General features: G+C 43.7%; 1 protein-coding gene across 1 annotated transcript in view; it reads left to right on the top strand.

Annotated features, from left to right (window-relative positions):
- SMCHD1 (structural maintenance of chromosomes flexible hinge domain containing 1) overlaps positions 1-12,582 on the top strand; it is a 504,574-nt gene that overhangs the window by 204,421 nt on the left and 287,571 nt on the right. The window contains exon 21 of the mRNA XM_040354031.1: positions 12,258-12,354. Coding sequence (XP_040209965.1) covers positions 12,258-12,354 — 97 coding nt within the window. The remainder of the gene's footprint in view (positions 1-12,257; positions 12,355-12,582) is intronic.

Below are 12,582 nucleotides of genomic sequence, written 5' to 3'. Positions count from 1 at the left end.
ACCGGGAAGGGTTGAAGGTACCCCTGTGAGACAGGTTCTAGGGAGGCCGGGGAAGGCTGAACTAACCTGTAGGCTTTTTTGGTCCAAACTCGCAGGTCGCCCCAGGTGTGCACCAGCGCTCTGAGCTGCGGGGAGGCAAGCCATTGCTGAGTGCTGTAAAACCGCCGCCATTTCAAATCGCTCTCTCTTTCCTGGGGACGGAACGCTGCGCTCCAAGCCTCGCTCTGAGAAGAAGCAGGAACCGCGTCACCGGAAGGGGCGGTTCCCGGCGGCGCAACCCGGAAGTACCCAAAGCAGCGTGGAGAGCAGCGTTGGCGGTGGAGGGTCGGCTTGCGGAAAGCCTATTCGGAGGTTCCGGCAGCCAGGACCCAGTCAACCCCCATCATGGAAGAGGATGGGAAGACGGACATGATCCAGGTCGGGGGTCGGTGAATACTTATCCCCCTGGAAAGAGAGGAAGGTGGCAACGAGAGTTCCCGACTTTTAGGGAGCGGCCAGAGCTGGATCTGGATCCCCTCTTGCTTGCTTCTTTCCTCCCCAGTACAAACCAGCAGTCTTGGGGGGAAGATGGAGTAATGGTGTGCATCTCATGTCTTTTCAGAATCCCCCAGCGGAGCCCAGGAGGCATCTGTTCTGTCTCCTGCCGCTACAGGGCATTGTTCCTATAAGAGGTGTGGGAATTGTAAGGAGAAACTCCCTAAATCCTATTCTAAACCCTTCTGCTATAGATGTATAAATAATTTGGCAGGAAAAGAGGCTGCGGCAATGATGAAGAGTTTTCTTGCATCCATGCAATCGGAAATGCTAGCAACAGTTAAAGCTTTCCGAGAGGCAGCTGGGCAGTCAGTACAGACTGATATAGAGGAACTTACCCCCAGGGAGGGCACTTCTTCCCAGGAAAGTCTATTCACTAAGGGTCCAAGTGTTTTCTTCACACCTGCACCTATACCCCCTCTGGGTCAGGCAGAGGATGAAGAAAGTGAGGTAGTGAGTCTGACCAGATCTAGACACAGCTCAGGGGAGGCAGACAGAGACTCCGTTAGTCAGTCTCAGGAAGACATGCGACTAAGGAGACACCTCTTTGCTGTAGAAGATCTTGAGAGTCTCCTCCAGGCCATCTATGCCACAGAGGAAATTCCCGAGACCCCTAAACCAACCTCGGCACACAATAAAGTTTATAGGGGTCTGGGTGACACCCAGTCTAGGGTGTTCCCTCTACACCAGTCCCTTAAGGAGTTAGTCCTACAGGAATGGAGGGATCCTGAAAGGAGAATTATCAAACAAAAAACCTGGAAAAGAAGGTTTCCCTTTTCCCAGGAGGATGAGGAGGTATTTTTTAAGCTCCCTAGACTTGATGCGGCTTTATCACAAGTCACAAAATTGTCTGATCTCTCCTTTGAGGATGCGGGAAATATAAAAGACTTGATGGACCGCAAAGCAGAATCTCTCCTTAGGAAGGCTTGTAAAGCTAATTCAGCAGCTTTGAGTCCAGCCTTAGCAGCAGCATGTGTAGCCAGGAACACCGATATCTGGGTGGAAACACTCACCGAGCATCTGTCTCAGAACTCGGATGCAGAGGAGGTGGTAGAGTCCCTAACAGTCATAAGGAAGGCTATTGCCTACCTGGCGGATGCAGCAGTTGAATCTGCAAGAGCATCAGCCAAAACAGCAGCCTTAATTAACTCAGCTAGGAGAGCTGTTTGGATCAAGGCCTGGGAGGGAGATGCGACATCTAAAGGTAAACTGTGTGGCATCCCCTTTCAGGGTTCTCTTCTGTTTGGAAAAGGCCTAGATGACGTTCTGGCGAGGTCATCAGAAAAAGGCAAAAAATTTCCAGTTAAACCTAAAAAAGAAGGTTTCAGGAAAACTTTTCAAGGCCCCCAGGGGCAAGCTAAACAGAAAACCAAAAAGGAACCCTACATGCGTTGGAACTTTGGTAAAGGGAATAAAAAGAACAACTTGCTTTTCCCTTCTCCCAAAACCAGCGACAAACAGTCTAAGTGACGCCAAGATCAGAGTGGGGGGTCGGCTGTCCCAGTTCTTACCTCAGTGGGTAAAGATGTCGAACAGCCCTTACATTTGCCAAATTGTTCGAGAGGGCTACCGTCTAGAATTCTTGGCAACACCCCCCTCTATGATCACCCTTACACATCTTCCCAGGGATGCCCTAAAAAGATCTGCTCTCCTGGAAGGTATACAGGAACTAGCCGAGCAGCTAGTGGTAGTACCAGTACCGAAAGATCAGCAGTACCAGGGATTTTATTCCCACGTATTTGTAGTCCGCAAGCCGTCTGGAAAATACCGTCTAATAGTAAACTTAAGAAACCTGAACAAGTTTCTGGTATACAAGAAGTTTACTATGGAAAGTATCTATTCGGTAAGGAAGAACCTCATGAAGGAGGCCTTCTTGGTGACTCTAGATCTCAAAGATGCCTACCTTCATGTGCCGATTCACGTAGATAATCAGGCTTTCCTGAGGTTTGCTGTAGTGATGGAAGGAGAAACCCTCCATTGGCAGTTCATGGCGCTTCCATTCGGGATAACTTCCAGCACAAGGATATTTACAAAAATCCTAGCGGAAGCAGTGGCATTTCTGCACCTTCAGGGTATATCTCTTATACCCTCAAAACAAAACAAATAAGTTGCGCTAAACAAATATGAAAATAAATGTGCAATTGAATTGAAAAAATTAGTGTCCGTAAGTGTCCAAAGAACAATAAATATATACTGAAAATTCAAATTAAATAAATAAATTATTGAGTGATGTTTTATACGTGACTGGCAAACAAAAATCCTCCACCGGTGAAAAGATGAAAATGACTATGCGCTTACCAGAAGGGCAAGCAATCAAAGCTTGCAGCTGGGATCCCCCAGCAAGGGTCTTTATCAAAAACTGCCGCTGATGGTCCAGATAATATTCCTCCAATTGTGTGGATGGATACAAGATCCAAGGAGCATGAAAGAAATATGTATACAGCATATGGTGATGTACCGCAGATGAAACAGGATGATAAGCACACCAAGAAAAGCCACCACCAATAAGAATCACCAAATAAGGGGGACTCTTACCAGATATGCTAAATAGAGTACTTGTGGCCAAACCCAGCCAGGGCCTTTAGGTAGTCTCCAAACACACCAGCCAAAGCACACGGAACTCTTCGAACACTTCGTCGATATCCATTTACCGCCAATCCTTCAGCTGGCTAAAGGGCTGACAGCAGAGGCTCTTCTTGCCAGAAGTCGAAGTGGCAAAACTGGCCTCAGCAGCAGGGGACCTAATAAAAAAACCCTGGCTCTCCAGAAGAGATGTCCTGAGAGTTTTAGGCCTCATGTCAGCAAGCATACCAGCGGTTATCTGGGCCCAACTTCATGCCAGGACACTTCATTTCTTTTTCCTGTCCTCTTGGGACAGACAGAGAGAGTCCCTGGATCAAAAAATTATGCTCACCCCCCAGGTCCTGGCTTCCCTGGAGTGAGCTTTGGCTCATTTAGCAACTTCAAACTTAACATTTCAAAGACTGAGGCTCTCAACATCTCCCTCCCCACGCTACGATGACCACTCTTAAGGCGAATTTCTCTTTTCAGTGGCAAGCAATGGGAATTTCTTATCTTGGGATCATTATCCCCTTCAATCTTTCCAATCTTTTTTCTTTAAATTATGTCCCTTTGCTCTCCCGCATACGGAAGGATTTGGAGGAATGGGGAGGGTCCTCTTTACCGTGGTTCGGACGAATTAACACCCTGAAGATGGACACTCTACCTAAACTTCTATACCTCCTTTAAACGGTCCCATTAGATTCCTATGGAGCCGGGAGCTGCCTAGGGTGAAACACAATTTGCTCACCCACCCAAAACTGCAGGGTGGTGCCGGCATCCCTGACTTCGAGACATAGTACAGGGCCACTCATGTAGCGCGTGTCTTAGAATGGTTCCTGCATCCTTTTCTAAAGGCCTCTATCGCCATAGAGCAGGACTTGGCTCATGTAGATCTTCGGGCACTGCTGTGGGGATACAGGACTGATCTAACGCGTATGCCTCCTCCCTCCCCGCTTACACTAGCCTCTCTTAGACTATGGTATAACAGGGGGTTATGTTTCCTCCTATCCTCTGACCCTTCCCCACTGTCCTCTTTATTTGACAATCCCTCCTTCCCTCAGGGTATAGGGCTATCAACGTTGGGCCCCTTTTAAGAAGACTGATTGGCCCGAGGCACGCTCCTTTGTACATTCTACACAAGGGTCACCAGTGACGCCGGCAGGATCCCACGATTGGCTCACTACACTACATTTATCCACATTCAACGAACACGGTGACAGCAGGGATCAGATGGCATCAAACCGGCATTATGGCTAACACGTTTCAGAGGCGAACCTCCTTTATCAGAGCTTTGGTGGTCCGTAGTTGCACTCCTTTTGTGAGTATGACTATTGCTTTATTCTATTTTAATAAAATCCCTTTAAACAGTAATGCACTAGGTCGGTGCGCGCTCCTTTTTTTCTTCTACTGCATATGGGTGTGCATACTACAAAGGTAATCATTGAAGTTTATTGTAGGCCACCCAGTGTTAATTAGGAAGTAGAGACTCGGCTTCTTGCACAGATAGAAGGCGCTGCAAGGTCTGGGACGGTGGTAATAATGGGGTATTTTGACTACCCAGAGATTGACTAAACCTAATACAAGACAATTTTATGGTCCAGTTCATAGAGGCCCCAACTAGAAATGATGCTCTGTTGGACCTGGTAATCTCAAACCATGTAGAGCTTATTACTAATGTTCATATAAAAAAACATCTTGGTAGCAGCGACCATAACATGATTTATTTTAAAGAGGAAGTAAACCCATATAAAACAAAAAAATTACAAGACAAAGGCATAATGAGTTAGTATGCATAACATACTACAGGGTTTGACAAATTTGCTTGGAATCTAGGAGCCAGCTAAAAAAGTTAGGAGCCAGAAAACGCGCCCCGCCAAGCTTGCGCGCAGAAGCGAACACATACGTGAGTAGCGCCCGCATATGTAAACGGCATTCAAATCATACATGTGAGGTATCGCCGCGATCGTTAGAGCGAGAGCAATAATTCTAGATCTAGACCTCCTCTGTAACTCAAAACATGCAACCTGTAGAATTTTTTAAACGTTGCCTATGGATATTCTAAAGGGTAAATGTTTGTCGCCATTCCACGAGCGGACGCAATTTTGAAGCGTGACATGTTTGGTATCAATTTACTCAGCGTAACATTAGCTTTCACAATATAAAAAAAAATTGGGATATTTTACTGTTGTCTTATTTTTTAATTTAAAAAAGTTATTTTTCCCCCAAAAAAGTGCGCTTGTAAGACCGCTGTGCAAATACGGTGTGACAGAAAGTATTGCAACGACCACCATTTTATTTTCTAGGATGTTGGAATAAAAAATCTATATAATGTTTGGGGGTTCTAATTGGAGGGAAGGAGATGGCAGTAAAAAAAACACATTAGAACTGCTGTTTTACTTGTAATGCCAACGGCCACCACCGGATGGCGCCAGGTCACAGAAGGAAGCTTGGGCGGCGGGGGAGGTGGGGGCGCACGGAGTCACAGGATCCTGATTTTTTTTTTTCACAGGATCCCGGATTTTGTCGAGCCCTGGCATACTAGCTCATCATGAATTGTCGTCTTCCCCGCGGGCCGCTGAAATGTCGACCAGGGTTTGCTTCCGGGTATCACGGCTCCGGCAATGTTATTGGTCGGAGCCTCAATGATGTCACTCCCGTGCATGCACGTGGGAGCCACCGGTTCCCGGCACACAGACTGAAGCAATGGCACATAGGTGCCATTGCTTCACTTTGCCCCATTGCACATATGCAGGAAACAGGGGATATCTGCTAAACCATGCAGGTTTAGGAGATATCCTGGGTAGCTACAGGCAAGCCTTAATATAGGCTTACCTGTAGCACAAAGTTGTTCAAGGGTTTGCAACCACTTTAATATTCGCTGTAAGCAACAAGCACTGGGAATTCTTCGTAATGACGGTGTGTTGAACACACTGCAAAATATATTCCCATGGGCAACAAGTTTAAAAGGGTAAAAACAAAACCTGTGTGGCTCACGGCCAAAGTTATAAAAGCTATAAATGAAAAGAAAAGAGCTTTTTAAAAATATCAAAATAAGGAACACTATCATATAAATGTTACAAGGAATATAACAGAATATGTCAAAAGGAAATTGAGGCCGCAAAAATTCTAAACAAACGACAGATTGTAAATAAGAATAAGACAAACCCAAAGAAAGTCTTCCAATATATTAATAGTAAAAAGGTCAGGTCTGAACCCTTTACAAAATAATCTGGAGTGGGTGACTGGGGACAAAGAGAAGGCAAATGTATTAAATACTTTCTTCAGCTCTGTGTATACAAAGGAGCATAGGGGAGCTCATGTCCATAATAGGGATGATAGTGAAACAGCCCTAAATTACCACAATGGCTCACGATTGTAAACCTGCAGATTATTTAATTTTTTGGAAAACCTGTAAGGCAAAAGGCATAATGAGCTAGTATGCACCGCATACTAGCTCATTATGAAATACCTTAGAACGAGACGTCGGTGGGTGATCTCGGTCCACGCCGAGGGAGCTGACATTTTCCCTCTGGGTATCGCAGCTCCGGCGATGTGACCATGCATATGGGAGACATCTTTCCGGCAAGGTCTGGCCGTGTCTGCCGGACCTTCAGCCGGGCACTGAAGTCAGCGGCTGCATACAAAGGGAATATCTTCTCAACCGTATTCTTTTATTATGGAAAAAACACATATAGGAGAGAAGCTGCACACACACCGAAGCATTACAATGTGATATGGGAAAGTTCCACCAAGGTATTTTTTTTGCAGCAATGGTATCAAAATCAAAAGACAGTATCTTATTATAAAAGTTTTTTATTCATCAAACAGTAAAGCTCAATGTTATGTTCCAGTTAAAATATGAGCTCTGGTTGTTCAGAACAATAAATATTCCATAACAGCGATATAAACACAATTAAGCAAAACATTATATTACAGAATGTCAGCCATGTATAAACCCCTATAGAGATATTATTTTTACCTATGGGTAAGCCTTATTATAGGCTTACCTGTAGGTAAAAGTGATAAAGCAGACTTTACTACCGCTTTAATATGTTCAGAAATATTTAGACAGAATAAAGCACCTGGACCAGATGGCATACACCCATAGATCCTAAAAAAATTGAGCTCTGTCATTTCAAAGCCAGTGTCTATCATTTTTAGGGACTCTTTAATGACTGGCATAGTACCACTGGATTGACATCAGGCCAATGTGGTGCCTATATTTAAAAAGGGGTCAAACTCTTCACCAAGTAACTATAGACCTGATAGTTTAACTTCTGTAGTTGGGAAAATACTGAAGAATTTAATAAAAGACCACACAGATGAGTTGTTGCTATGAATTTTTTTTTTTAAGCAAAAGCCATCAGGGATTGATGAAAGACAGAGAGTGTCAGCCAAATCTGATTTATTTTTATGAAGAGGTGAGCAAAACCTTGTATAAGAGGGGTGGCTGTGAACGTTGTATACTTGGATTTGAAAAAGCGTTTTGACACAGTTCCACAAAACAGTCTACAGGCTTGAAAAAAACAGTTTGTAAATGGATAAAAAAAACTGTCTAAATGATCAAATTCAAAGAGTGGTGGTTAATAATTTATACTCTGAATGCTCTAGGGTTGTTAGTGGTGTACCCCAAGGTTCAGTGTAGGGACTCTTGCTTTTTAATGTATTTAAATATGATATTGGGTTTGGGATTAAAAGTACCAGTTCAGTCGTTGCAGATGACACCAAGCTTTGCAGTGAAATAACGTCCTTACAAAATGTCTCCAACTTACAGGAAGACCTCAATGCTCTTAACCACTTAAGCCCCAGACCATTTTGTTGCTAAATGACCGGGGCACTTTTTGCAATTCTGCACTGTCGCTTTAACTGAAAATTGCGCGGCCGTGCGACTTGGCTCCCAAACAAAATTTGGTGGTATTTGGGGTTTTTTTTTTGCACTATAAACAAAAATAGAGCAATATTTTGGAAAAAAAGAAAATATTTTTTACTTTTTGCGATAATAAATATCCCCAAAAAAGATCTTAAAAAAAAAACTTTTTTTTCCCCTCAGTTTAGGCCGATACATATTCTTCTACATATTTTTGGTAAAAAAAAAAACGCAATAAGCGTTTATTGATTGGTTTGTGCAAAAGTTATTGGCCCGGATTCACATAGGAGTTACGACAGCGTATCTCCAGATACACCGTTGTAACTCTGAGTGTGAAGCGTCGCATCTCCACGCCTGATTCATAGAATCAGATACGCCTCACAGTTGCCTAGATACGAGCGGCGTAAGTCTCCTACGCCGTCGTATCGTATGGTGCATATTTACGCTGGCCGCTAGGGGCGCTTCCGTATATTTCCGCGTAGAATATGCAAATTAGCTAGATACGCCGATTCACGAACGTACGTGCGCCCGGCATATCAAGATACGTCGTTTACGTAAGGCGTCGGACCGGCGTAAAGTTACCCCTCATAAAGCAGGGGTAAGTCATGTTAGGTATGGACGTCGGAAACGTACGCACAGCGTCGTATTTTACGTTGTTTGCGTAAGTCGTCCGTGAATGGGGCTGGGCGTAGGTTACGTTCACGTTGCCTAAGCATTGAGCGGGTGTAATTTACTTTGAAAATTTGACGTGATACTGAGCATGCACGCGCATGCGCCGTTCGTTCGGCCATGCATCTACATGGGGTCACGCTTAATTTAAATACAACACGCCCACGACCTGCCTACTTTTAAATACGCGTGCTTACGCCGACCTATTTACGCTACGCCGCCGTAACTTAGGACTTAAGTGCTTTGTGAATACTGCACTTGCCTCTCTAAGTTGGGCGGCGTAGCGTAAATGAGATACGCTACGCCCGCACAAAGTTACGCCGCCCTACGTGAATCTGGGTCTTTGCGTCTACAAAATAGGGGATAGTTTATTTTTATTAATATATTTTTTTTTTTACTAGTAATGGCAGCAATCTGCGATTTTTATCGTGACTGTGACATTATGGCGGACACTTTTGACACATTTTTGGAACCATTGTCATTTTTACAGCGATCAGTGCTAATAAAATGCACTGGTTACTGTGAAAATTACACTGGCAGTGAAGGGGTTAACCACTAGGTGATGCTGTAGGGGTTAAGTGTTCCATAAGGAGTGATTCTTAAAGCGGGGATTCACCGTAAAAAAAAAAAAAAAAAAAATTCTAACATTCTATCTAGCATAGTAGCGTGAGCTACAATATGCCTTTTTTTTTGCGCCGTACTCACTGTGCAATCCCGGAGATACGTTTCCGTCTAGTAGGCGTTCCTAGTCAGAGGGGGACATGATTGACGGCCTGCTATGGCGCGTCACGCCTCACGGAAACAGCCGAAATAGGACGTGGCTCTTCACGGCACCTGCGCAGTCAGCTCCGATGTCTGTGCGCAGGCGCCGTAAAGCGCCGTGAAGAGCCGAGTCCTACTCGGGAGGCGTTACACACAATAGCTGGCCGTCAATCATTGTCCCCTCTGACTAGGAACGCCCATTCCCCGCGGGGAGCCTGAAATTCATCTCCTGGATTAAACAGTGAGTACGGGACCAAAAAAATAAATGCATACTGTAGCTCGCGCTACTATGCTTGCTTTGATGGTCGAATGTTGCTATTGAGGGTGAACCACCGCTTTAATGTAGGGGGCGTGGCTTGCTGTGACACATCACTGATCGTATTCCCGATGACAGGGAACACAATCGGGGACAGTGTCACTAGGCAGAACGGGGAGATGTTGTGTTTACACTTACATCTCCCTGTTCTATCCCTCCCTGAGACGATCGTGGGTATGTCCGCGGCGATCGAGTCCGTGGGAACCGCAGGCGCGCTCACGGAGATCGCGGCAGGCGCGCCTGCCCGCAACAACCGGTTCTTAAAGGGACGTACAGGTACGTCCTTTTGCCTGCTCGCGCCATGCTGCAGACGTATATCTGCGTGCGGCGGGCGGCAAGCAGTTAATTGGGCAACTATTTGGCAAATGAGGTTTAATGTAACATTATGCACCTGGGGGCTAAAAATACAGTATGCATGCATACTCCTAGTATGCATCATACATTCTAGGAGGAGTACAACTGGCGGAATCAATGGTGGAAAAGGATCTGGGTGTTCTGGTAGATCATAAGCTCAATAATAGCATGCAATGCCAAGCAGTGGTTTCCAAAGGAAGCAAAATCCTTCCTTGTATAAAGATGTATGGTCTGCAGAGAGAGAGAGAGACATAATTTGTCCCCTGTACAAATCATTAGTAAGACCTCACCTGGAATAGGCAGTTCAGTTTTGGACACCAGTTTACAAAATTATTGGGGAACTGGAGAAAGTGCAAAGAGGAGCAATCAGGCCGATGAGAGGCATGGAGGAGCGCAGCTATGAGGAAGGATTAGAGGAACTGAATTTATTCACTCTTGAGATGAAGAATAAGGGGGGATATGATCAACATGTATAAATACATAAGTGGTCCATACAGTAAACTCTGTTTAAAGTTATGCACATTAAGGTCATCACAGAGGACAAGGGGGCACCCTTTACGTCTGTAGGTAAAGAGATATAATTTCCAAATACAGAAAGGCTTCTTCACAGTAAGAGCTGTGAACATGTGGAATAGACTCCCTCAAGAGCTGGTTCTGGACAGCTCAGTAGATTGTTTTCAAAAAGGTTTGGATTTTTTCCTAAATGCACACAATATAATGGGATACTAATATTTATAGGTAAAGTTGATATATCCTATCCCTATCCTTCTGACACCCCCCCCCTCCCCCCCCCCCCCCCCCCACACACACACACACACACACACACACACACCCTGGAGCAAATTGTATTATGCTTTATTGGGTGGTTTTCTACCTTCCTCTGGATCAACTGTGAGTAAAGGATTGTATATTTGGAGGTTTTCTGTGTGTGTGTGTTTTTATTTGTTAGTTAAACTGGATGAACTTATGTCTTTTTTCAAGCAGATTAACTATGTAATAAAAAGACTTGTCATATGAAAGGCGCAACTAGCATAAAAAAAAAGTAATGTTTGACAGATATTCGGTAGATTAGACCAGTCTTTCTATGATCCCAGGTTAATGCCCATAAATGGTAATTTAAGGCTGGGTTACATTTCTCAGGTTTCAGAATGTTGAGGTCTCTCTAATAGTGAGTTTAGAAAAATTAAAGTTGGGCTCCCTATCCCTTACAGGAGAGCTTCTATCTGTAGGGATAAATGTAAAGTGTAGGGTTTAACCTTTTATGAAGTTCCTCTTCTCTGGGTCTTTCGCTCTGCAATATGTATTGTCTACTGTACGAATGTAAATTGTACTATACCCCAAGGTACAGAATTTAACAATAGCTCCAATTTTTTTTTTTTTGCTTATTTTTTTATAAAACACTGAAAACATATAAAAAAAAAATGAATGCAAAAGGAGAAAATGAATAGTAATGTTTAAAAATGTCAGAAAAATAATGGTGAAAGGGGAAGAAGAGTGTGGATCGATGTATGATTTAAATGGTAAAAATGAAATGAAATGAAAAGCTAGATTTTGACAGCGGGAGCAGAGGGAGAAGAGCTAAATGTAAGCGATAAGTTCTAAAATCTTTGAAGTTTTTTTTTTTTTTTAGGATGTATCTCGTATGTTTTTGGTACAAAGCATGTTCTAGTATCAAAGTATCTCCATTGGTTAATATTACTACAAGTTGTCACATGCAGTATACTAGTAAGATGGCTGCTTTGGACGAAAAATGTTCTTGTATGTGGCCTAAGGCGACTTGTCCTGCGACTTGGGACTGCAAAGTCGCATGACAAGTTGTACCCCATTATTTCCAATAAGGTACCATTCAATATCTGTGCGACTTCAAGTCGCAGCGACTTCAAAGTAGTCCCTGCACTACTTTGGTCCGACTTTGAAGCGATTTGAGGTCCATAGACCTCAATATTACACAGGCATTGCTTAAAGTCGCATTAAAATCACAGCAAAAAATTGTGGTAAAATTGCGTGACTTTCAGGTCGCACAAGTGTGAAAGAGGTAAGAGGTATATGGTAAATATCACTTTTATATTTCATAATGTTTGACTTATTTTTCCATTTCTCTGCAATAAACATGACTGCTTTTTACACATTATGTTATAGAAGTATTAGCAATTTATGAAAACGGTATAACATAATTTATTTTTACTTACGCAGTGGTCTTATTCTGGATTATGAAGAGCTAAACAAAATACATCCTTTGGTAATAAAGGGAGTGCGTGCCAAAGGGCAAGTGAACAACTACCAGGGCATGGTAACTGTCATTTTGCAATATGCACTATATTTTAAGTTTCTGCATTGTAATACTTTAGCCACAATTTGCATTTGCCATAAATACAGCAGCTCCCAGGGGTGCAATTGCCAGGGGTGTTAGTGTTGATTTGGAGCTTGTTTATATGCAGTATAACACACTGGGGAAGATCTACCTCAACTGTTGCACACAGAATCTGGTGCAGCTGTGCATAGTAACCAATTAGCTTCT

Source organism: Rana temporaria, chromosome 5 (assembly GCF_905171775.1).
Source record: "Rana temporaria chromosome 5, aRanTem1.1, whole genome shotgun sequence".
NCBI lineage: Eukaryota > Metazoa > Chordata > Amphibia > Anura > Ranidae > Rana > Rana temporaria.
Note: the sequence above shows the minus strand (reverse complement) of the source record. Positions and strands in the feature narration are given on the sequence as shown.